The sequence below is a fragment of the Scyliorhinus torazame genome, chromosome 11 (genome assembly GCF_047496885.1).
Source record: "Scyliorhinus torazame isolate Kashiwa2021f chromosome 11, sScyTor2.1, whole genome shotgun sequence".
NCBI lineage: Eukaryota > Metazoa > Chordata > Chondrichthyes > Carcharhiniformes > Scyliorhinidae > Scyliorhinus > Scyliorhinus torazame.
In genome coordinates this window covers 5,968,969-5,996,172 of record NC_092717.1, presented here as the reverse complement: position 1 = coordinate 5,996,172, position 27,204 = coordinate 5,968,969, and the positions used below count along the sequence as shown (strand labels likewise).

Below are 27,204 nucleotides of genomic sequence, written 5' to 3'. Positions count from 1 at the left end.
TTGTCTGCTCTCTCTCCCCCATTCCAAACAACTAACTCACTTGGCTAATAAATGATTCATTTAAATTCTATTGAAAATATTTTTTTTTGCCAAATTATACTGTCTTAATCTCGTGCCAGAACGTTTTGTGACCACTCTTGACTTTTGATGCTTGTCTTTCCTCCACTCCCAGCCCCCTCCACGCCAAACTGGAAATGTTTTACTGAAATGCACGTGAAAGACACCCCTAGAATTCTGAGGGGACAGATTAAAATCATTCCCTCCCCCCAAATCTGACGTGTGGATGTGACCACGCATGCCGGGATTGTTACATGGACAGTTCTGATGTCTCACACCACAAAACAAAACAAAGAGATAGAACAAAGCTTTGGTAAATTTCTATTCTTACCACTCTGTGCATTTCTATAGCGCCTTACAGCCAGAGAAATAATTTTGAAATACAGTCCCTGTTGTGGTGCAGAAAACGCCACGTCAGTTTCCACACAGCCAGATTCCGCCGATGGCAATGTGATAATGAGCAGTTAGTCGGATTTTGTGATGTTGATTGAGAGAATACATATTGGCCAGGACACCAGGTAGAACTCCCCTCCTCCTCTTCAAAATGATGCTCTGGAATCTTTTACATCCATCTGAGAGGGTGGACAAGGCCTCAGTTTAACATCACATCCTAAAGACAGCACCTCAGAGAGTGCAGCACTCCCTCAGTCCTGCATTGGAGAGTCAGCCTAGATTTGTACGTCCCTGTCCCTGGAATTTGAACCCACAACATTCCTGATACCTAACATAACATCCTGGTAGCTGGAGCAGCAATAATAAGCATAAACTCTTTGTTTTCTTTTGTTTAAAAAACCCCCAAGTATGTTAATATTTCAGAGGTCATTTTTAAACTCTGGGAAGATTAATAATTTAATTGTAGAAAATAGGATGAATGGAACTTAAAGCAGCTCGAAATCTATTTCTTAGTAGGTTGGAACCATGTTCACTTGAAGGGTTAACAGCTGGAAAGGTAAGATGCGAAAACAGCAAGCGGGTTTACTTAGCTGGAGGCTGGAGAGATGGGGTCCACACTGCTTGCAAAGAAGAGAGCTGTTTTGGGAGTTCGAGCTAGATTAGTTTAAAAGTCAACCCTGAAGGCTGCACCATCATGGGGATGGGTTGAGCTTGAGAAGGTTCTCCAGTTTACCATTTATCTGTGTTGGCTGGGAGAGAGGGTTGGTGGCAGTTTGGACCTCCTATGGTTTGAGGCCTGGAGAAGCCCCAGAACTGTTGGCAGATTCCAGGCAGTTCGAGCTCAGAGAAGTCTTGGGAAGCTGAGAAGGTGATGGAGGGTCATTGGTTCCTCTACTGAAGTGGGTTAGGACTCCAGAGGAAGCTCTGGGAGCCATTCATAGCTTTGTACAGTTGGGGCACTGGAGATTGGAGAAAACTAAGCGTGGTGCCAGCATAGTGAAGCAGAGAGTCTGTGACAGAGTTGGAATTGTGTTGGAATTGTGCTGGTAACTGGAGGCAGAAGTGCAGCTTTATGATTATCATGGAATGCAGTTATTGAACCATTCGGAGGTGAGCAATCATTGTGGCAGTCCGAATCGAGGCATTTTTTGAGGGGCTAAATGTTTGAATGTTAATCCCTCTTGAGGGCGAGAGTGCTTTAATGTGATTTTGTGATTCACAGTGGTCACTGGCATCTGGGTGGATGAGAAATCCATGGGATCTGTCTTGGTCACATCTGCCATTAAATGTGCAATGAGGTGTATTTGACCACAGTTTACTGTTTACTTCATATTTACCCCCATCTTAATTCTGAATATTAGAGTGTCAGATAGATTGGTAACTTAGTTTAGTAAAGTTTACTTTGTTTAAAACTGTGGAATTTGGGTGTTTTTATTCTCTTGGGGATTTCGAACTTTGTCGACTTTAAACAAAAAGGTTACTGCCCCCTAACCTAGTTGTAACGGTATAGATTACAGACTTTAAAAATCTGTTGCTTATTTTAAATTTCAACAACATTGAAAATAAAGGACGAGATCTAATGGCCTCATCGTGTCTGACTTGGGGTGAGATGTGGTCAGCAAATCTCGCGAGAGGCTTCTCACGAGATTTACGACGCTTGTTACACCTTGCAAGATCTATCGGGATCTCACAAGGTGTCGCGATCTGAATCTCACCTTCACTGGGCGTGAACCAGATTTGCATGTCCAAGTGAGTAGTCACTTGAATCTGTATATGCCGGAGTTACCCAAGGCCTCACCTCGGGGCCCTAAACTGGGCACTGTTTCTTACTGGTCTCTACAAATGTGGACCAGCTGGTATGGTATATCGAGGGGTCTCCCAGGCAATTGAGGGCCCCAGATGGTTGGGTTCTGGGCAGGGTGGTACCCTGGCACCCATAATGCCAACTGGGCACTGCCAGCCTGGCACCCTTGCAGTGCCATCTGGGCACCCCTGGGTGCCACCCAGGCAATGCCAGGGTGCTGAGGCAGCACTGTCAGACCAGCAGGAGCACTGCCAGGGTGCCAGGCTGGCAGTCCAATGATGCCCAGGCGGCACATTGTCCATGTCAGGGATCGGGCCTGGGGTGCTCTGCTCTTATGAGGTATGGTGCGGGGGGCTCGATCACCCCCAATTGGTAAGTTGGGACGGGGGGGGGGGGCGTGATCCGGAGGCTGTGATGGGCCGTTAAGAGATAGGGGCGCCATTTCTAAATGAGCTGAGTGTCATGATATTCAAACACACACATCATGATAGACACACCAACAGACAAATCAGCACACACAACACGACAACCAATCATAGACAAGGAAAGAGACAGTATAAGAGAAGAAACACGACACCTGGTGGCCAGGACAAGGACAGGACCTGATTAACATCACACACAGGGAGTCACCACGTGCAGAGTATCAAAGCAGAACTGTAAATAACAAGTTGAAATAAAACAGCGTTGTACCAAATACAACCGTGTTGGTTCATCTGTACATCAGAACACCCAACACTACATGGTACAGGAGTGGATCGATACCTGCCGGCAAACCTGCCATCTTGAGATATGGATATCACCAACAAACCGCAGCCGTTGCAAGTCGCTGGGAACCTTGGCACCAATTGGAAGCTTTTCAAGCGGCGATTTGAACTGTACATGCGAGCCAACGAGAAACAGAGTGCCTCGGACGAAACAAAGATTGCGATGCTCCTCACCACCGCAGGTCAGCACACCATCAATGTATTCAACTCACTGGTGTTCGCGGAAGGCGAGAACCAATCCAAATATGACACGGTCCTCCTCAAGCTCGACCAGCACTTCAACGTTGAGGTAAATGAAAGTTTTGAAAGGTATATCTTTCAGCAACGCCTGCAAGGTAAGGATGAGCTCTTTCAACCCTTTCTGACGCACCTCCGCATACTCGCGCAGTCCTGCGGTTACGGCACCACCTCAGAGTCCATGATCTGGGACCAGATTGTTTTTGGCGTTGCCTCCAGTGGCCTACGCCAGCAGCTTCTTAAAATTAAAGGCCTGACCTTAGGGTCTGCAGTGGAAGCTTGTGTCCTCCATGAAAATGCAACCAGCCGTTTTGCCCAATTTCAGGCGACCGAATCGGCACGGAGGGGGTCCCTAGCCGTCGAATCGGCAAGCCAGGCTGCCCACGAGGCCGAACGCATCCAGGCAATTGATTATCTCCCGGCCCGCGGCCCGGACGAGGGCGTCCGTTTCCCGCGCTTTTCGCGGTCTCCCGCGCTTGTGCGCGCCAAAACCAACGGCAGCATCGAGGGACGCACTGCGCAGGCGCGCCCGATGCAAGACCGAACTGCGCATGCGCAGTGGCGTAACGAACGCCGTGACGTCATGACGTGCAGCAACTGTGGAGCTGTACATTTAAAAGGGCAATGTCCTGCTAAAAACTGACAATGCCTACGATGTGGCAAGATGGGCCACTACGCTGCCTACTGTCGAGCGGTTCAACCGATGGATCCTACACATCTCCGACAACATCGCAGACACGTCAGGACCGTCCAGCCCGTACATCAGGACATCCAGCCAAATGGCACAGATGACCAAGGTGCCTTCCGGGTTTCAGTCATTGATGTGAACCGCGTCAACACCATCAATCCGGCTGATGAATGGAGTGCCACCCTGACGGTCAACCCAAATTCGTCGAACACCTACTAGATTGGACTTATGAGACTGTTCACACGTTAAAGTTGAAACACTATTGTATTGTAACATGTTACTGTTTTATCATTCCAGATATAGTTTGACCGGACCACACTTCAAAGTTTTTTGTCTTCCTGTTTTGTTATGGTACAACCTCGTTAGCATGACACACCCGACATCGCCCCATGTATATAGTTACGCCACATGCACCTGCTGTAAATATCACGCACACACACTTTTAGATGCACTCACGACACATTTGTATTTATAACCACGTAGGCACATAATTTTGTAAAACAGGGGGGATGTCATGATATTCAAACACACACATCATGATAGACACACCAACAGACAAATCAGCACACACAACACGACAACCAATCATAGACAAGGACAGAGACAGTATAAGAGAAGAAACACGACACCTGGTGGCCAGTAGATCTGGAGACCAGGACAAGGACAGGACCTGATTAACATCACACACAGGGAGTCACCACGTGCAGAGTATCAAGGCAGAACTGTAAATAACAAGTTGAAATAAAACAGCGTTGTACCAAATACAACCGTGTTGGTTCATCTGTACATCAGAACACCCAACTCTACACTGAGCTCGTTAGTGCAGGACCTGAGTCCAAGTGCAGCCTTGGTGGGGTTCTTGGCACTGCAAGCATTGAGAAACACTCCGCTAAGCGCACCCAAAGCGGGACTCTTTCCCCCCCATTAAATCGTGTCCAAAATGTATTCCTCTTTGGTGAAATTACCCAGATTTTTGAGACCAGCTTTAAAAAGCCCTTGGGGGGGAGAAAAAAATACAGATTTGAAATTGGGAATAAATTAAAACCAGGTTTAACCCCACTTTAGAATCTAATTGGTGTTTAAGCAACATGTTACTGTCGAGCTCGCAGTCGGAGTGCTCACTCACCATCGTGTAGTGTTGAGTCTTTATGACATAAACATTGAGGGTGGACAGAAGTTCCTGGCAGCAATGAAGTGGACGGATTACTGAAGAGGATGCGAGGGGAGAGCGTCTTTTCAGGCAAATCAGGGAGACATCTCGAGAAAGAGATTTTTGAGATTTAATCCATCAGCTGCCACAACTGATCTTGAATATTTCACACACAGTCTGAAGTTGTAAAGCTGCCCAGACATTTGCTGCACACAGCAGAGGTTTTACCATTAAGCTGAAGGAGTGTTGAGTTGGAGAAACGTTACAGCAATTTGCGTTTTATTGTTGGCAGGATTATATCCTGGGGCGAGTATTTTTCTCCGATAGCTTTGTAATTCTGTGGGCTGCTTCACAAGTTATATATTCTCACTGAGTTCTACATTGAAAACACTTGTTAAAGTGCAGTTTTCCTGGATTTACTTTGTGTGTTTGTTCAACCCAATCCCTCACCTTCCTGGAGATTTGCTGCAATCTTGGCTTTGAAGTTGGTTTTGAAGAACAAAGAGAAGTTCAGCGCTGGAAGAGGCCCATTGGCCGTCCGAGCCTGCGCCAAAAACCTTCGCATCTATTATGGTGCCAAATACCCGATTCAAAAACTCTGAACAGAGCTATCCCGTGGATGAAATGCGGATTTCTGCACCATTCTCCGAATTCAGCATACCGATCATTTCACTGTGTCTCTTGGAGCAGATAATTGTGCAGTTTCAAAGTTAAAAGTTAACTTTTAAAAACTACTCCAACTTGCATTTACCTAGCGCCTCTTATTCTTAGGATAAATTAGGAGAGAACATTTTGACAGCCATTTAAAGAAGGCATTAACACAGGTGATGAAAGGTTTGGCTTCGAGGACAGAGGTTAGGGAAGGAAATCCAGAGCTTAAAACCTCCTGGCATTTAATGAAATCAAAATGGAGACCCCAGCCTGATGCCTGTCAAGGGCCAGGGTTTAGAAAACTCCAAAGTATATTCTGGAGTTCCCCTGACCTCTAACTGTTTATTGATTTTGGTTACGGTGAGCACAAGAGCCTGCCTTTCAGGGGTTAGTCACCAGACTTCTTCGGAAATTTTAAGCAAAAATCAAGCTTTATTCTACGAATTTAGTTAACATTTGTATAAACAGACACAGTAAGAATTTTTATCAACTACAAACATAAATACCCCCACACAGCGACAGTAATCTATGTATAACCCTTAATGAATTCCCCCTTAACTGTTCCAATTCAATAACAAAATCCAAGTAAAACCAGAAACCCATTTCCTGTGGCCCAGCAGACGGCATTCTCACTGGTATAAGGCTTGTTATTGATACTCTGTTCCCCTTTCCAAACAGCAGATTTGAATTCCTTCCAGAAAGCAATTATCTCTTTCAAGTTATCAAGCAGTCTGAAAACAGCTTTTAAAATGAAGGTAGAGAGACACTTATTTCATCCTGCGCAGTTCAAAACCACTCCAAACTTAAAGCGAGCTTAGAGCCACAGCCCAGCTCCACCTACACAATGACATCACTGAAGCCATGTGATAAGACAAAAACATTTCTTAAAGGGACACTCCCATGGCACGCCGTTCAGCACTGGTCCCCACAAGCGGGGTCCAGGCGGAACGGCACTTGGGGGAGTCTCCCAGGGGATCGGAGGCCCCAGGTTGTCAGCCTACGGGCAGGGTGGCACCCTATCACTGTTGGTGGCACCTGCGCACCTTAGCACTGCCAGCCTGGCGCCATGGCATTGCCACCCTTGCAGTGGCACCTAAGTGCCAACCTGGCACTACCAGGGTGCCCAAGAAGCACTGTCAGGCTGGAAAGGGCACTGCCAGTGTGCCAGGATGGCTGTGTCAAGGTGCCAGGCTGGCATTTTGCCTGCGCCGGGGATCATGACTGGGGTGCCCTGCCCGTGTGATGTGGGGACCCCCTTAGAGATGAGTTAGGGCATGGGGGGAGTGTCTGGGGGTTGCTTCGGGAGGGGTGGGGGTTGAGAGGTCAGGGTGCCTTTTATATATGGCCCCCGATCTCTCCCTCCACTGAGGAACTCCGCTCGTTGGAACTCCCCGCTGGCGCCCGAAATAGCAACCGAGTTCCGTTAGATAGCTAGGCTGTTCATAGCGTTTGAAGAGCTGGGAACAGCCCCGCTAATCCCACCCAGAATTGACTCTGATATTGTTTGGTTAGATTGCGCCTCCTGTCTGCCCTCAGATTTGGTGCATTATTTGAAGATCTGAGAATTCTCCCTGATATACTGACCAAAATGTATCCCTTAACCAAAACTGATCAACTCGTCATTAGCCCATTGACATTAGTGGGATCTTGCTGTGTGACATTTGGCTGCTGCACTTGCTACATTTTCAACGGTGACTACACTTCACTAATGGCCTGGGAATGACTGGGCTGTTGGAGGTGATGAACAATAGTGTGGAAAGGAAATCCATTTGTCATATCTGTGGCTCTTGCCATCAATCTATTCTTTTAAATTCAAAGTGCCCAATACTTTTTTTTTCCAATTAAGGGGCAATTTAGCGTGGCCAATCCACCTACCCTGCACATCTTTGGGTTGTGGGGGTGAGACCCACGCAGACACGGGGAGAATGTGCAAACTCCTCACAGACAGTGACCCGGGGCTGGGATCGAACCCGGGTCCTCGGGGCCGCGAGGCAGCAGTGATAACCACTGCGCCACAGTGCCGCCCCTTCTTGCCATCAATCTGTACAAAGTGTCATGGTGAGAAAGAATATGGGCGGGATTCTGAAATAATGGGGCTATGTCTTCATGCCGGCGTGAAAACAGCACCAACCTCTCCGTCGTCAACAGCCCCCTGAAAGTGAGGGATTCTCCACTTTCTCGGGGGCTAGGTTGACGCCGGAGTGGTTCCCACAGCTCCAGCCTGTGCCAAAGAGTTTGCGTATGTGCGGTCCGGCCGGCGTATTTCTGCAAATGTGCAGAACAGCCGGCGTATTTCTGCGCATGCGCGGGGGTTCCCTTCTCCGCGCCGGCCCCCGGACAATATGCCGGAGCCCTACAGGGGCCCGGCATGGAGGAAAGAAGGCCCCCACGGAACCAGCCCGCCCGTCGATCGGTAGGCCCCGATCGCGGGCCAGGCCACCGTGGGGGCCCCCTCCGGGGTCGGATCCCCCCCTCTCTCTGGACTGTCCCACACACTCACCTGCCAGGTCCCGCCGTGTGTGAGGTGAGTAATTGACGCTGGCGGGACTGGGCAAAACTTGATGGCCACATCGGGGCCCAGAGAATCGCTGGGGGGGGGGGGGCACTGTCAACAGCCCCCGACCGGCGTGGCGGGAATCCCGCCGGCCCCCAGAAAACGGCGCCAGAGAATAGGGCAGCCGGCATCGGGACGCAATTCGCGCCTCCCCCCAGGGATTCTCCGACCTGCCGCAGTGTTGGAGAATCCCGGCCTATATCTTTAATGATCCATTTACAAAAATGATTTGAGAATTGTTTTCCCTGCTCAATGATTCTAGTACCTTCCTGTGAATTGATGAGGGTTGCGATGAATGGCTTCCCGTATTTCTGCAGCTGCCTTTGTGTTATGGTCCTTTAAAAAAACAAAACAATTCCAGTCCATTGTTCGGTTTCTTCCCTTGCCACTTTTCTGTTGTACATTGTGACGAATGCAGGATTTTATATTGGATTACAAACATTTGGCGATTTAAGGATTAACAACCTGGGTTACAGTGTGTTTGGCTGCAGGAGTCATGTTTTTAAAAAGAACCCTGTTTTGCAAAATCAGAAAGCTTTTTGGAACCCAGAGGTGAAATTGACCAGAGAAATGTGTTTTCAGCCTGGGATCATGTACTGTGGTTTGACTGGGGAAGGTCCTTGGGGAATTAATGTATTTTCAGCCTGGAGAGTTAATTTGGTTTCAGCTTGGGGAGATGACATCATTGCTGGGTGGAGCTATGGCATTCAGACATTTGAGAAAGCTTTTTGAGTTGAGTTCAAATCTGGATGAGTTTTAGACCACATGTAAAGTCTTTTGCTCCCAGTAGGATAGTTAAAAAGGAGTAATAGTATTTAAAGTAGCGCAGAGTTGTCTGAGTACAAGGGGGAAACTGCAACAAACCAGTTGAAACAGCTTTTTGAAGACATCCAGCCAGAGTCTGCAGGGGTTCTAACAGCAGCCAAATCTTTACTAGAGAGCATTAATCTGTACCATTCGGATGTGGGATGGATTGGGAGCTGTATGTTTTTCCTTTCTTGTTGTTTAATTGGGAATAGGGATAGTAATTAAGAGTATTGTATTTACTGTGTTGAGTAGTATTGTTTAAGGGGTAATTGTAAGCTATTTTGGGGTTTGAGGTTAAAGAGTTTAATATTGTGTTAATAAGAAAGTTTTGTTTTAAAACACCAAATCCCTATTTATTTGTGAAATCACTTCTGGAGAGAAATCTTTCGGCATAGTCTTACAAAATAAAATAAAATATTGGGCTTTGGCCCAGCATCTTAACCACTGTTGGGGTCTGGTCTGGGATGGTAATAATGTTACATCCTGCCTTGTGGTGCCCTCATTACTTGTAGCTGCAGGGTTTTGTTGTGATGCGCTGCATCATCTCTACTCCTCCCTTGTGGAATTCTCTGTCTTCGATACAGTCCCTTGCATGTGCTCACTCTCTCTCACTGCTGTTTCCCTGTCTGTCCCTTGGCTTTCTCAGCAATACCAACAAACATTCAAAAGGTGCCTGTCATGTCCTAAAACATCCCATGGAACATCTCAAGAAACTCACCGGTAAAGGAATTGACACCAGGAAGGAGACGTGGGGAGAGGTAACCAATAGCTTGGCGAGAATGGTAGCTTCTCGATGATGAATTCAGCCAAGTTAAGGCGAGAGACTGAGTCATTGCTGAAGGAATAAGCAGAAAGTTCAGAGAAAGGATTGTGCTGGGGACTGGGAGCTGATAGGACTGAGAAATCAGAAATTGTTAGAGACGGAATCATGGATGTGTAGATAGGTAGGGATTGGTCTCCGAGGAAAGGCAGTACAATCAGGCAGGAAAAGATTAGGACTGAACACCTTCTGTATCTTGGGGAGGGTAGAAGCAAAAGGACTGACAACATTGATGGTGGATGGGGGTGAAGTTAGGTAATTTGGACATTCTGAATTCTCCCTCTGTGTACCTGAACAGGTGCCGGAATGTGTGGACTAGGGGCTTTTCACAGTAACTTCATTGTAGTGTTAATGTAAGCCTACTTGTGACACTAAAGATTATTATTATATTATAAAGCTGCCAGCAGTCCAGAAAATAATAGTTAATAATAGTAATAGTTAGGAATAATAATAGCTCAGCTGCAACCACCCTTTTTTTGGGAGTCAGTCAGTCCACTTGGATTAGCTTTCATTGTTGTCTAAGTTGGAGAACGGAACTAGTGCTTGAGGAAGTACTGCGTTCACCAAATTCCACTATCCTGTCACGCTGACCTACATTGCTCCCAGTCTCCCAGATGCCTTCTAAAGAAATTCTCACCCTTGTGATCAAGCTCCTCCATGGCCTCACTGCTCCTTATCTCTGTAACCTGATACTAACCCCCGGTCTCTGCGCTCCTCCAATCCTGGCCTCTTGTGCCTTCTATCGTTTCTTCACTGCCAGCCGTGCCCTTAGCGGTCTGGATCCTGTGCTCTGGAAGTCCCACCCCAAACCCCTCTTTTGCCCCCCCCCCCCCCCCCATCCCCCCTCCCCTCTCCTCTCTATAATTTTCTCCTGCTTTCAAACCTTATTCTTTCACCAAGCCTTTGGTCATGCACCTGAGCTGATATCAGCACGAGTGATTCAATGCCAGTTTGGCTGGATAATGCACCTGTGAGGAGATTGGATCTTACATTTTGAAGATGCTATATAAATGCTAATTGTTGAATCTGGAAATTACCTCGTGGAGTTTTTTTAAACATGTAAATTGCAATACCCATCTTTACTTTGATGGTTTTAAATTGCCATTGGTTGTAAAGAATTCCAGCCTTGCCTTGTGAGCGTTTAATATGATGTAGCAGCAAGTGCACAACTCCTAATACAAAATGAATTATATTTGATTGGAAATGTGCAGGAGATGACAGCTGACTGCAGCTGCTTCCCATTTCAATACCTGGTGAGTCTTTTCCTTCAGATTGTCTGCAGGGAACCTTCACATTGTGAAAACTCAAATGTTGCAGTGAGATTTGCAAGCGTGCTTTCTAACAAGTTTATTTTCCCTTTGCTTCTTTTAACTTCCAGGATGTAAAATAGACAATTGTGATACATGTTTCAGCAAAGACTTTTGTACAAAGTGCAAAGCTGGCTTCTACTTACACAAAGGTCGATGTTTTGAAGAATGCCCTGAAGGATTTGTACTATGTCAGGAGCACATGGAATGTGTGGGTAAGTGATTTTATGTAACACCCCTTGAGAGGGGGTGGTGTATGTTTCAAGCAGTTGGTTCCGTTTGAGATTATTAATACCGCGTGTCCAGATTGATAAATTGAATTGTGTTTTCTTGTGATTTGTGCGCGTGTGTGTGTGAGAGAGAGTAAATGTGTGTTGCCGACTTGCCGAAATCAGATCATTAGTCCACACTGTGATTGTGACATACACTTGGATTCATATTCTGTCTGATGCTGCCATTTGGACAGATAATTCGTCAGAAAACGTTGCAGCAGGCAGATTGAGCATCTGTAACAGATCACGCAGGCACTACCTTTGCGTTCTCACATGGTTGCAGATTAATGAGCTGAGGTGCATTGCTGTCTAACTGATATTTGTGCACAGTTGTGTTTGCTTTAACTATATTCAATCCTTAATTATGTTTGTTTGTGTTGCGAGTTCAGATGACTGTGAGGTTGGACCATGGAGCAATTGGGGAACGTGTATAAAAAACAACAAGACATGTGGCTACAAATGGGGCCTCGAAACCAGGACACGACAGATTGTGAAAAAGCCAGCAAAGGACACGATACCTTGTCCAACTATTGCAGAATCCCGGAGGTGTAAAATGGCAAAACGGCACTGTCCAGGAGGTAAGACACTCTCACCGAAAATCTACAAATCTTTCATATGGTGTGATGCCTGACAATTTAGTGGCAATAATTGTGCAGAGTGCTGAGCACCATCCACCACCCCTCGACAGTCAATGGCATTACCATCGCTGAATCTCCCACTGTCAACATCCTGGGGGTTACCATTGATCAGAAACTGAACTGGACCCAGACATGTACTGTGGCTACCAGAGCAGGTCAGAAGCTGGGAACACTGCAGCGAGTAACTCACCTCCTGACTCCCAAAAGCCTGTCCACCATCTACAAGGCACAAGTCAGGAGTGTAATGGAATACTCTCCACTTGCCTGGGCGAGTGCAGCTCCAACAACACTCAAGAAGCTCAACACCATCCAGAACAAAGCAGCCCCGCTTGATTGCTCCCCTTCCACAAACATTCAAACCCTCCACCACAGTAGCAGCCGTGTGTACCATCTACAAGATGCACTGCAGGAACTCACCAAGGTTCCTTAGGCAGCACCTTCCAAACCCACGACCACCAACATCTAGAAGGCCAAGAGCAGCAGATACCTGGGAACCCCACAACCTGCAGGTGCCGCTCCAAGCCACTCACCAGCCTGGAAATATATCGGCCGTTGCTGGGTCAAAATCCTTCACTGTCGGTGGGTCAAAATCCCGGAATTCTCTCTCTGACAGCACTGTGGATGTACCTACACCTCATGTACAGCAGCGGTTCAAGAAAGCAGCTCACCTCCACCTTCTGAATTAGGGATGGGCAATAAATTGTGGTTTTAGTCAGTGGCACGCAACGTCCTTTGAATGAATTAATTTTAAAAATCACTTTGTGTATTTATCCTGCAACTTTGCAAAGACTCAGTGTAAAGATACGCTGAGAGAGTCACTGGGCGTCTTCATTTTTTGTGCTTTGTCTCTTGCTGTGAAATGAAATGAAAATCGCTTATTGTCACAAGTCGGCTTCAAATGAAGTTACTGTGAAAAGCCCCTAGTCGTCAAATTCCGGCACCTGTTCGGGGAGGCTGTTACGGGAATTGAACCGTGCTGCCGGCCTGTCTTGGTCTGCTTTCAAAGCCAGCGATTTAGCCCTGTGCTAAATCAGCCCCTAGGTGTTGTCCATGTGGATTTAGAATGTGGTGACTGGGAAGTAGGTCTTGGTTGGTTGATTTTCAGTTGTTTCCTTACAGTGCTGGCCGCCTTCAGGTGGAATCTGTGATCTTTGTCCTTGGTGCTCGCTGGCCGGGCATAGTTCAATGTGGGGGCTTAGTTCATGGGAATCTTAGGTGGCTGGAATCGAGTAAAACCCCTAAACTACTTCATTGTCCTAGGCACATGCTAAGGAAAGCAGTTGACAAATAAACATGAAATTTGTTCAACCCCTGGCATTTGGAAGTAATGTTCTCTGCTTTCCGTTATTGATTACAGAGAGTGAGAGAGATCCCAACTACTACGTGTATCTCCCCAATGTGCAGAAGTGACTGGCGGGGCACATGTGTACCTGCCGTCAGTTGAACATTGACTGGCGGGTGTTTCGTAAGAGTTTCTGAACATCAGTTTGTTTTGCACAGACCAGGCGAGCACAGACCTGGAGAACGATATGGGATTTAAATAAAGAGTTAATGAACTGTGTGCTCGTGGCGATGGTGTGACTGCACAAACATATTGAAATTGTCACTGCTCCTGATTCCCAATTTCACCGACTTCACAAAGAAAAGACTTTCATTTCTATAGCGCCTTTCACAACCACAGGAAGTGCTTCGCGTCCAATGAAACGTTTTTGATGTGTAGCCAGTCACTGTTGTAGGAAACCTGACTGCCAATTTGCGCACAGTAAGATCCAACATACTGATTGTGATCATTCCCAGATGTTGGTGGAGGGATAAATATTGAGCAGGACGCTGGGGAGAATCCTCCTGTTCGTCTTGAAGTGGCGTCGTGATTTACATTCACCTGGGGGAGCAGCTGGGGGCTTGGTTTAGTATTTGATTGGAAAATGTCTTGCGATGTTTTACTAGGTCAGAGAGGTTGTTAGAAATGCAAATTCTTCCCCTTTAATTGTACTTTGAGTGTGGAATTGCCTTGAGTTTGTTTCTGTTGCTACCCACTTTGTAAACGGAATTTTCTTACCTTGAAGCTGAAAGCAGTCTTGGTGCTGTTTCTGCATTTGCAGGAATACTGAGCAAGATGCCATATTCCTGATTTGAAAAAACATCCCAGACATTTGAAAAAAACATACTCCATCTGCCTACAGCCACCACTAGGTACATCTCCACACCAACTCTTGTCCAAATCCAAGTATCCCACTCTCTCTCCTCTCTTACCCCCCCTCTCCCTCCCTCCCCATCCTTTCCCGCTGCTTCCCTCCCTCCTTTCCTGTTCCTTCCCTCCCTCCCCCTCTATCTTTTCCCATTCCCTCCCCCTCTCTCCTTTCCTGTTCCTTCCCTCCCTCCCCCTCTCTAACACGTCCAGTGGGGAATATATGGCACCCCTCCTGCAGATCACATCATCCATTACACCATTTGGAAATGATTTGAAATCATTTGTCATCATCTTGAAATGTAGCCAAAACAAGTGCCTGCTGTGTGGACCATTGGCGCTGGGGGTTTAAAGGAAAAGGCCATTGGAAAATAGTGTAAGCTGTGTATAGATTTAACCAGTGAATGATCAAACTGTGGTTTGATTTTAAAAAAAAATTAATTTACTAATTAATTGATGCAATGTCAGTTAGAGGGGGGCAGTGCTCTGACTGTGAGATGTGGCAGGTCCAGGAGGCTTCTAGCGTCCCGGATGGCTTCATCTGCAGAAAGTGTACCCAACTGGAGCTCCTCACAGACCGCATGGTTCGGTTGGAGCAGCAGTTGGATTCACTTAGGAGCATGCAGGTGGCGGAAAGCGTCATAGATCGCAGTTATATAAATGTGGTCACACCCAAGATGCAGGCAGAGAAATAGAACATAGAACATTACAGCGCAGTACATGCCCTTCGGCCCTCGATGTTGCGCCGACCTGTGAAACCACTCTAAAGCCCATCTACACTATTCCCTTATCGTCCATATGTCTATCCAATGACCATTTGAATGCCTTTGGTGTTGGCGAGTCCACTACTGTTGCAGGCAGGGCATTCCACACCCTTATTACTCTCTGAGTAAGAACCTACCTCTGACATCTGTCCTATATCTATCTCCCCTCAATTTAAAGCTATGTCCCCTCGTGGTAAACATCACCATCCGAGGAAAAAGGCTCTCACTGTCCACCCTATCTAATCCTCTGATCATCTTGTATGCCTCAATTAAGTCACCTCTTAACCTTCTTCTCTCTAACGAAAACAGCCTCAAGTCCCTCAGCCTTTCCTCATAAGATCTTCCCTCCATACCAGGCAACATTCTGGTAAATCTCCTCTGCACCCTTTCCAATGCTTTCACATCCTTCCTGTAATGTGGCGACCAGAATTGCACGCAATACTCCAAATGCGGCCGCACCAGAGTTTTGTACAGCTGCAACATGACCTCATGGCTCCGAAACTCAATCCCTCGATCAATAAAAGCTAACGCACCGTACGCCTTCTTAACAACCCTCTCAACCTGGGTGGCAACTTTCAGGGATCTATGTACATGGACACCGAGATCTCTCTGCTCATCCACACTGCCAAGAATCTTACCATTAGCCCAGTACTCTGTCTTCCAGTTATTCCTTCCAAAATGAATCGCCTCACACTTTTCTGCATTGAACTCCATTTGCCACCTCTCAGCCCAGCTATGCAGCTTATCTGTGTCCCTCTGTAACTTGTAACATCCTTCTACACTGTCCACAACTCCACCGACTTTCATGTCATCTGCAAATTTACTCACCCATCCTTCTACGCCCTCCTCAAGGTCATTTATAAAAATGACAAACAGCAGTGGCCCCAAAACAGATCCTTGTGGTACACCACTAGTAACTGGACTCCAGGCTGAACATTTCCATGGAGGGTGGGTGACCACCAGAAGGGGCAGGCAGTTAGTGCAGGAATCCCCTGTGGTTGTCCCCCTCTCGAACAGGTATACCCCTTTGGATACTGTTGGGGGGAATAGCCTATCAGGGGAAAACAGCAGCAGCCAGAGCAGTGGCACCACGGCTGGCTCTGATGTTCAGCAGGGAGGGTCAAAGCGCAGAAGAGCAATAGTCATAGGGGACTCTATAGTCAGGGGCACAGATAAGCGCTTCTGTGGACGTAAAAGAGACCCCAGGATGGTATGTTGCCACCCTGGTGCCAGGGTCTCAGAACAGGTAACGGGCATCCTGAAGGGGGAGGGCAAACAGGCAGAGGTCGTTGTACATATTGGTCCTAACGACATAGGCAGGAAGGGGCATGAGGTCCTGCAGCAGGAGTTCAGGGAGCTAGGCAGAAAGTTAAAAGACAGGACCTCTAGGGTTGTAATCTCGGGATTACTCCCTGTGCCACGTGCCAGTGAGGCTAGAAATAGGAAGATAGAGCAGCTAAACACGTGGCTAAACAGCTGGTGTAGGAGGGAGGGTTTCCGTTATCTGGACCACTGGGAGCTCTTCTGGGGCAGGTGTGACCTGTATAAGAAGGACGGGTTGCATCTAAACTGGAGAGGCATAAATATCCTGGCCGCGAGGTTTGCTAGTGTCACACAGGAGGGTTTAAGCTAGTATGGCAGGGGGGTGGGCACGGGAGCAATAGGTGAGAGCATTGAGGGAGAACTAGGGAATAGGGCCTGTATGGCTCTGAGGAAGAGCAGACAGGGAGATGATGCTGAAAACAGTGGGTCTGGTGGCCTGAAGTGCATATGTTTTAATGCAAGAAGTATTACGGGTAAGGCAGATGAACTTAGAGCTTGGATTAGTACTTGGAACTATGATGTTGTTGCCATTACAGAGACCTGGTTGAGGGAAGGACAGGATTGGCAGCGAAACGTTCCAGGATTTAGATGTTTCAGGCGGGATAGAGGGGAATGTAAAAGGGGTGGCGGAGTTGCGCTACTGGTTAGGGAGAATATCACAACTGTACTACGGGAGGATACTTCAGAGGGCAGCGCAGCTATATGGGTAGACATCAGGAATAAGAAGGGTGCAGTCACAATGTTGGGGGTTTACTACAGGCCTCCCAACAGCCAGCGGGAGATAGAGGAGCAGATAGGTAGACAGATTTTGGAAACGAGTAAAAACAACAGGGCTGTTGTGATGGGAGACTTCAACTTCCCCAATATTGACTGGGACTCACTTAGTGCCAGGGGCTTAGACGGGGCGGAGTTTGTAAGGAGCATCCAGGAGGGCTTCTTAAAACAATATGTAGATAGTCCAACTAGGAAAGGGGCTGTACTGGACTTGGTATTGGGGAATGAGCCCGGCCAGGTGGTAGAAGTTTCAGTAGGGGAGCATTTCGGGAACAGTGGCCACAACTCAGTAAGTTTTAAAGTGCTGGTGGACAAGGATAAGAGTGGTCCTAGGGTGAATGTGCTAAATTGGGGGAAGGCTAATTATAACAATATTAGGCGGGAACTGCAGAACCTAGATTGGGAGCGGATGTTTGAGGGTAAATCAACATCTGACATGTGGGGGACTTTCAAATGTCAGTTGAAAGGAATTCAGGACCAGCATGTTCCTGTGTGGAAGAAGGATAAATACGTCAAATTTCGGGAACCTTGGATAACGAGAGATATTTTAGGCCTCATCAAAAAGAAAAAGAAGGCATTTGTCAGGGTTAGAAGGCTGGGAACAGACAAAGCCTGTGTGGAATACAAGGAAAGTAGGAAGGAACTTAAGCAAGGAGTCAGGAGGGCTAGAAGGGGTCACGAAAAGTCATTGGCAAATAGGGTTAAGGAAAATCCCAAGGCTTTCTACAGGTACATAAAAAGCTAGAGGGTAGCCAGGGAAAGGGTTGGCCCACTGAAGGATAGGCAAGGGAATCTATGTGTGGAGCCAGAGGAAATGGGCGAGGTACTAAATGAATACTTTGCATCAGTATTCACCAAAGAGAAGGAATTGGTGGATGTTGAGTCTGGAGAAGGGTGTGTAGATAGCCTGGGTCACATTGAGATCCCAAAAGACGAGGTGTTGGGCTTCTTGAAAAATATTAAGGTAGATATGTCCCCAGGGCCTGATGGGATCTACCCAAGAATACTGAAGGAGGCTAGAGAGGAAATTGCTGAGGCCCTGACAGAAATCTTTGGATCCTCACTGTCTTCAGGTGATGTCCCAGAGGACTGGAGAATAGCCAATATTCCTTTGTTTAAGAAGGGTTGCAAGGATAATCCAGGGAACTACAGGCCGGTGAGCCTTACGTCAGTGGTAGGGAAATTACTGGAGAGAATTCTTTGAGACAGGATCTACTCCCATTTGGAAGCAAATGGACGTATTAGCGAGAGGCAGCATGGTTTTGTGAAGGGGAGGTCGTGTCTCACTAACTTGATTGTTTTTCGAAGAGGTCACACAGATAATTGATGCAGGTAGGGCAGTGGATGTTGTCTATATGGACTTCAGTAAGGCCTTTGACTAGGTCTTTCATGATAGACTGGTACAAAAGGTGAAGTCACACGGGATCAGGGGTGAGCTGGCAAGATGGATACAGAACTGGCTAGGTCATAGAAGGCAGAGGGTAGCAATGGAAGGATGCTTTTCTAATTGGAGGGCTGTGACTAGTGGTGTTCTGCAGCGATCAGTGCTGGGATCTTTGCTGTTTGTGGTATATATAAATGATTTGGAGGAAAATGTAACTGGTCTGATTAGTAAGTTTGCAGACGACACAAAGGTTGGTGGAATTGCGGATAGCGATGAGGACTGTCAGATTTAGATCGTTTGGAGACTTGGGCGGAGAGATGGCAGATGGAGTTTAATCCGGACAAAAGTGAGGTAATGCATTTTGGAAGGTCTAATGCAGGTAGGGAATATACAGTGAATGGTAGAACCCTCAAGAGTATTGAAAATCAGAGAACTGGAACGACGGAGATTGAGGGACGACCTGATAGAGGTCTACAAAATTATGAGGGGCATAGACAGAGTGGATAGTCAGAGGCTTTTTCCCAGGGTAGAGGGGTCAATTACTAGGGGGCATAGGTTTAAGGTGTGAGGGGCAAGATTTAGCGGAGATGTACGAGGCAAGTTTTTTACACAGAGGGTAGTGGGTGCCTGGAACTCGCTGCCGGAGGAGGTGGTGGAGAAAGCAGGGACGATAGTGACATTTAAGGGGCATCTTGACAAATACATGAATAGGATGGGGATAGAGGGATACGGACCCAGTGTGGTAGTCTGTGTTAGGAGGATTACGGTACCTAGTAATGCCGGAATACCATTGGTGGAGAATGTACTTGTTCCCATTGGTTAAGCTTGTATGTTAGCTCCGCCCTGCAAGGCGGGGTATAAGAGCCCGTGCCGCCCCAGCAGCTTTCTTCTGTACCTGTGCTGCTGGGGGAAATATCTAGCGTATTAAAGCCTTCATTTGTCTCCAATCCCGTTTCTGAGGCTATTGATCGTGCATCACCCAGGAAGTGTAGAAGACTTTAGTTTAGGCCCATTCAGCCCATCAAGTCTGCACCGGCCCTTGAAAAGAGCACCCTACTTAAGCCCCACACCTCCACCCTTTCCCTCTTTATCCCCGTAACCCAGTAACCTCACCTAAGATTTTGGACACTAAGGGAAATTTAGAATAGCCAATCCACCTCTTTTGGAGGGACGGTGCAGAGTCGATGGGCCGAGTGGCCTCCTTCTGCACTGTAGGGATCCTATGGAGAAGTCTGAATTTCTCTCCCAGAGACTGTTACCTTCTAGTGCATTGTAATGATTGAGTCACTGCACCAGAGAATGTCTAGTTTGTGACTAGTTAAAGATTTATTAAATTACAATAACGTGGGAAAGGCAATAATACTACTACTGCTAAACTATGAACTGTTGATAACTAGCATATGAGAGCTAACACAAAACACAACTATCCACAACGGTTCCTAACCCCAGACTCCCCGAGGCTGCAGTATCACGTGGTACATAGAACATAGAACATAGAAAATACAGCACAGAACAGGCCCTTCGGCCCACGATGTTGTGCCGAACCTTTGTCTTAGATTAATCATAGATTATCATTGAATTTACAGTGCAGAAGGAGGCCATTCGGCCCTTTGAGTCTGCACCGGCTCTTGGAAAGAGCACCCTACCCAAACTCAACACCTCCACCCAACACCAAGGGCAATTTTGGACACTAAGGGCAATTTATCATGGCCAATCCACCTAACCTGCACATCTTTGGACTGTGGGAGGAAACCGGAGCACCCGGAGGAAACCCACGCAGACACGGGGAGGACGTGCAGACTCCGCACAGACAGTGACCCAAGCCGGAATCGAACCTGGGACCCTGGAGCTGTGAAGCAATTGTGCTATCCACAATGCTACCGTGCTGCCCTTAAGAACAAATAAATCTACACTATATCATTTTACCGTAATCCATGTACCTATCCAATAGCTGCTTGAAGGTCCCTAATGTTTCCGACTCAACTACTTCCACAGGCAGTGCATTCCATGCCCCCACTACTCTCTGGGTAAAGAACCTACCTCTGATATCCCTCCTATATCTTCCACCTTTCACCTTAAATTTATGTCCCCTTGTAATGGTTTGTTCCACCCGGGGAAAAAGTCTCTGACTGTCTACTCCCCTATCTAGTCCCCTGATCATCTTATAAACCTCTATCAAGTCGCCCCTCATCCTTCTCCGTTCTAATGAGAAAAGGCCTAGCACCCTCAACCTTTCCTCGTAAGACCTACTCTCCACTCCAGGCAACATCCTGGTAACATCTCTACTGCCACCTGCTGGTTGGAGGTCTGACATGTTAACATACAGAATTGCTTATGCATATCATTGCATCCTTTAGAGTTTAACAAAATTAACATACATCATTTAAACCAAATATCATACAAATGATATGCATAACATAACAATTCTAATAATTTACACTTTCAGTGTCCATTACAGATTCAGTCTGTCTGGCTTCTTTCGTTGTCTGGTGGACCTTCTAAGCTGTTGTTGATTCGTTGAATCTGGTGGGCATTCGAGTGGTACTGATGCTGTTTCTGGTGGAATTACCTTACTGTGTCCATCTTCAGATTGTTCACTTTCTTCTTGTTCAGGTTGTGTTGGTTTGGTTAGACAGAAACATCCATCATCTGCTGACAGTGAATAACAGGTTGTTGAATCTCTAACAAAACTCTCCTGCTCCTCCCGAGTACTTGTCCTTGTTCTGTGATGACTGTATATGACTTTGGACCTCTCTTTTGCAAAACTTTCGCACATTTCGCCAGCCATCAGCATCTTCCACCCTGACTGTGTCATTTCGTTCTGAAGGTTGTAGATACCTGGTTGACCTGTCAGAGTATCTCCTCTGCTTCTTGTTCTGAGACTTCAGTTGATTTGCTAGTTTACGACTGGCTGGCTGATTCGAAAGATATGGCAACGTTGTTCTTATCTTCTGATTCATCAATAACTGAGACAGTGATAAACCATTGCTCAACCATTTGTGGGCAGCATGGTAGCACTGTGGCTTCACAGCACCAGGGTCCCAAGTTTGATTCCCCACTGGGTCACTGTCTGTGCGGAGTCTGCACGTTCTTCCCGTGTCTGCGTGGGTTTCCTCCGGGTGCTCCGGTTTCCTCCAAAGATGTGCAGGTTAGGTGGATTTGGCCATGCTAAATTACCCCTTAGTGTCCAGAAAGGTTAGGAGGGGTTATTGAGTTACGGGTATAGGGTGGAAGTGAGGGCTCAGGTGGGTCGGTGCAGACTCGATGGGCCGAATGGTCTCCTTCTGCACTGTATGTTCTATGTTCAACGGTGATGCTCGCTAACTGAGCAATTCCATATAAGGATCATCCTGGCTGTCCATTGATTTATTTAGTAACTGATTCACAATTTGTACACCTTTCTCTGCCTATCCATTTGACTGTGGGTATAAAGAACTGGATGTGATATGTTTGAAATCGTACTTCTGCGCAAATTCCCTTCATTCCTGACAACTGAAAGATGGACTATTGTCACTGACAGCCTGTGGATGTCATGACGATAGATAGCCTTCATATGCGTGATGACGCACCTGGCTGACGAGCTGGGTAACTGTGTCTCTTCAAGAAAGTTTGGGAAGTAGTCAATGTCTATCCCTGCGTTCTGCCATGGAAGTGTTACTATGACGCCCATCTCCATCGGTTCCTTCATTTGTCTATGTTGGAATTTTTGACATGTTGCGCACTCATCTACCATCCTTTGAATGTCCTTGTTGATCCCTGGCCAATATACCGCGTCTCGTGCCATTCTTTCACACTTTGCAAATCTGAGGTAGCCCTCATGAATTTTTTGTCAAATTCCAGCTCACAGACACTGTGGTATTATTATTCTTTGTTGCCTCAGTAGAAATCCATTGGCTACACTTAGTTCCGCTTGAATACTGCGATGCTTTGAGCACGACCCTTTTGGCCTTCCCTCGTTGAGATTCTTGATTATCATCTGCAGAACTTCATCCTTTTTGATTTCCTCGATTATTAGCTTTGATTATTTTATCAGACACCGGCAGTGTCTCTGTTAACAGATAGAAATGCACTTGCACATCTTCGTCAATGGTTTTCTTCCAGCACAACTGTAGCTATTCATAGCGCATCTGCAACTACGATGTGCTTGCCTGAATGTAAATGAGATCAAATTCGTACCGCTGGAGCTTCATCATCATTCTCTGGATGCGGGGTGACATCTCACTTAAATTTATACTGACAATGACTACTAATGGTCTGTGATCTGTTTGGACCAGAAAGGTTGGTAGGCCATACATACAGCTGTGAAACTCCTCCAAGCCATTAACTAGTCCGAGACATTCCATCTCAATTTAAGCGTATCAACACTCAGAATCGACAGTCGAGATTCCCGTTTTTTTGGTCGGGTCAAAAAATGTTAGCGCTGGAGCTGTTGTCAGAGCTGTCTTCAGAGTAAGCCATTCTTGCTCATACCCCTCTGACCATTCAAAAATATTAGCCTTCTTTCTAACTTCTCCCAGCATGTTGTCTTGGCGGACAAATTTGGGATAAATTTGCCTGTAATGTTAATATCCTGAGAACTCCTTTCTTGCCTGACGGGCGTGGCATATTCTTCTTTCCCGCATCTTCACTTGATCGGGTTGTATGCCTTGAGCAGACAACTTGTCCCCCAGAAAAGTGATTTCTTTAACGCCAAATTGGCGCTTGGCTTTGTTCAACCTGAGCCAATGCTTCTGAACACCCTGTAGTACTTCGATGAGTCTGTCGTTGTGTTCTTCCTTCGTAGAACCCGATACTATAATATTGTCAACATGCACACCAACTCCTTGAATACCTTCCACAATGTGTTCCGTTGTCCTGTGAAAGATTTCAGATGCGGATATTATCCTAAAAGGCATTCGAAGAAAACAGTGATGTGTTGGGTATGCTGGGTCTGCGAGGACTGCGTTTACTGCAGCAGTGAGAGAGACAGGCTTCCAACACTTGAAGAAATGCAACTCGATTTTATTGAACTCTTAACTATCATACATACTTTAACTGTGGGTTGACACTATGCTGACTTGACTGGAGACCTGAGGCTAACCTGACCAGACTATCTTACTACCACATGGTGTATGTTCTAGTTGTTGCTCACAGGCTCTGACTGTCTCAGAAGCTGGATCCCAAGAGAGCGGGAAAACTAGTGCCCTCTGGCTTTATAGTGGTTGTGTCCTTTCTGGTGATTGGCTGCTGTGTTCTGTGTGTTCACTGGTCATCCTGTGTGTCAGTCACTGCCTGTCTGTGCACCATCATATACCTGCGTGTATATTATGACAAACAGAAGCGCCCAAATGGAGTGTTAAACATACAATACTTTGTACTCTCTTCATCCAATTTGTGTTGCCAAAAACCCTGGAATGCATCCGGTTTACTGAAACACTTCGCACCTGACATTTCATAGAACATCGAACATAGATTTTGCTCGTAATTTCTTCACATTTTGGTATTGGATAGTGTTCTTGCTTAATATTGGCATTTAGGATCCATGCAGATTCTTAAATCGTTATTGCATTCCTTACGCACGCCATTGAATTTACCCCCATATTCATTATTCTATCAAGTTCAGCTTACAGCTGATCCTTTATTGGTGCTGGTAATCGCCTTCGAGCATGTATTAAAGATTGTGCATTATCCTTCAGTTGAATTCGGTCAGTAAATGGCAAGACACTGAAGCCTTGAAACATTTCTGGAAATGCTTATCCTATTGAGTCCACCAACACACTGAGCGCAGTCAAAACACAGTTAGCGCTGTATACTCTTTTGACTAATTCAAGTGTTTCAAAAGTTTGCACACCCAGTAGCAATTCACGATCTCTGGCTATAATTGAAAATTTCACTCTATGTATTCTATCTTTGACTTGAACTTCAAGCTCACACACGCCTGGGGTATTAATTCGTTGGCCATTGTAATATCGTAAAAATACCGGCCTGTTCAAAATCTTGGGTTTCATTCTCATCGCTTCAATATCCGAGATGCTGATAAGATTGGCTCTCGCTCCTGTGTCGAGTCTGATTGATTAGTAAAGGCACTGTCCAGTTATCTTAATTTATGATCGAAACTTCATGATCATCGCTTCTGTTTTCTTCGAAGACTTTTTATTTTGCTTGGCTATGTTGGGCCTGTCTTCATTGGAGATAACACCTGTGAAGAATCTAGCTTCTAAATTAATTTCGCCAATGGCATTTATAGATTTTGCACTTCGACTTTCTTGCTAGAAAAACACTGTTTAGGAAAGTGGTTTTTGCCGTTACACTTTGCATAGATTTCCCCAAAGGCGGGGCATTACCTTTGCAAATGCTTGTTTCCACACCGCTTACACAAAATGGTGGCATCTGCCAATCACTTAAAATGGCCGCCGCTGTTGAGACCACGTTTTCCTTTAGGATGCAGCACAACGTTTATGGTGTCGGCTTCATCCTCGATTTACGCGCCTAAACTTCTCATGTTTAACCTGTTGATTTGCTGCACAGCTAACTCTCTGGCATGGCAACTTTTTATTGCATCTTCGAGCAGGAGCTCATCTCCCTCAAAAGATGTTCCGCACTTTATCGTTTTTTTATGCCAAATGCAATTTGATCCCTGATCATTGCTGACTGAGATGTGGCAAAATGACAAGTCTGAGGCTTTAATTTTAAATCTGTGAGGAAACTGTCGAACGACTCAGCTGCCTGCTCTGCGCGTGTTCTGAAAATGTACCTTTCAAATGTTTCATTCCTCTTCGGGGCACAATGTTCATCAAACTTTTTAACGACTGCGGTAAAGTTTTCTCGATCTGCCTCTCTTTCAAATACAAATTTATCAAAGGTCGGTGAGGATTCTTATGTCCGGCACACCACCGTCATTCCTGGCCCTTTCCCGACGATTGTGGGAGAGCTTTTCCTGAGGAGATACAGAGAAGGCATCGTTAGCCACACACATGCTCCACAGTGGTGGGGAGGGGGGGGGGGGGCGTGAAGAAAGGGTTTGGTTAGGGTTGAATGGAGAGGGGGTGGTGGGAGGGAAGGGGGTCTCATGGAGAGGTCTCGGGGGGAGGGGGGGGCGTTGGTGTTTACTCGCTCGTGCTGCCCCGTGGAGGCCGTTGACCTTTTTCAGCACTGGAGGCCAGTCCTCCTAATCACACTCCTGGCGCTCACAGCCGTCACCACCTCGTCCCAGGCAGCCTGGCTGCCCTATGGTTGACCCTCAGGGGCCCTCAGGAGAACAGGACATCGCTCCTGGCCTCCTCTGCGTCTCTGAGCCCCCCCAGGTCAGTGTCCCCGCATCTTGGGGCTGGCCTCTCGGTGCCACTGTTGCGAGCTGGCTGGGGTTGGCTGAGCAAGTGCAGCTTAAGTGCTGCCCGACCTTGTTAGCGGGGGGCTGGTGAGCGCGGTGCTGGCGAATCAGCTGGCGAGCCAGCATTTGCGACGAGAAGCCCGTGAGGCCTCGTTAAGTGGACCAATTAACATTGAATAGCGTTACCGGCCTCGCTGAGCCGAGTGCCAGGAGGCTCGCGGCAATTCCCGCTCACTACAGCACTTAGAAATCTTTCCGGAGAATCGCGCCCACAATTGGTTAACAGCAGCCAGTTTCAGACGTCACTGTGTTTGATCTAATGGAGTAGTTTGGGGAACAGTCTGACAAACTCTTTGATTCACATTTTAGATCAGACGTTACTTCTGAAAGCGGATATAGCCGAAATTATTTAATACACTTGAGGACCAAAAAGAAGTGTAATATTTCAAACCCCTTTACCCAAGATGAACAAAGCCTTGTTAAATCGGCAGTATTTGTACTGAGAGCTCCTTTGTGATTATCTCCTTACACTGTTGTCAAACAAGACCAACTTTCTAAACAAGATCCTTTTTAAACCAAAGTCAGGGAGGAAATGGTCACTTTCCCGAAATTCCTCTTTGATTCACCTTTTCGAGAAAACAAAATTGAGCAGCGAAGCCAGCTGATATTCAACAGCATTAATGGCAATAAAATCGTCAATGTGTTTTTTCTCCTTACCTGATTTCACCCCCACCTGACTCACTCACAATTGTGCTCTCCCTCCCTCTGCTCACACTCACTCCTTCCCTCTGCTCACACACACTCCCCCACTTGTTTTGGGCAAGGCGTTTTCAGAACCCCAAAATGTATCATGGAGTTCAACCAACCTCACCCTTAAATGGATTTGTTGCTTTTTCGAGCACACGGCTTGTTCCCTAGGTGTGGGATTACAATTATGGACATGGGGGTTTTTAAACACAAAACAATGTTTATTCCATGAACTCAACTTAACATCTTAAATAAACATTGGATCTCTTAACACCCCTTCAAAGATAATTCAGAAAATATTGCAACAGTAAATAACTCCTTAACTGATTTCACCCCCACCTGACTCACTCACAATTGGGCTCTCCCTCCCTCTGCTCACACTCCCTCTCCCTCTGCTCACACACACACCCTCCCTCCCTCTGCTCACACTCACTCTTGCTCTGCTCACACCCACTCCCTCCCTCTGCTCACACTCACTCTCCCTCTGCTCACACACGCTCTCCCTCCCTCTCCTCACACCCACTCCCTCCCTCTGCCCACACACACTCACTCTCCCTCTGCTCACACACACTC

At 46.7% G+C, this 27,204-nt stretch overlaps 1 protein-coding gene across 2 annotated transcripts in view; it reads left to right on the top strand.

Moving 5' to 3' along the window:
- rspo2 (R-spondin 2) overlaps positions 1-27,204 on the top strand; it is a 155,241-nt gene that overhangs the window by 74,982 nt on the left and 53,055 nt on the right. For both annotated transcript variants that reach the window (XM_072466875.1, XM_072466876.1), the window contains exons 3-4: positions 11,304-11,447; positions 11,894-12,082. In XM_072466875.1, the coding sequence (XP_072322976.1) occupies positions 11,304-11,447; positions 11,894-12,082 (333 nt within the window). The remainder of the gene's footprint in view (positions 1-11,303; positions 11,448-11,893; positions 12,083-27,204) is intronic.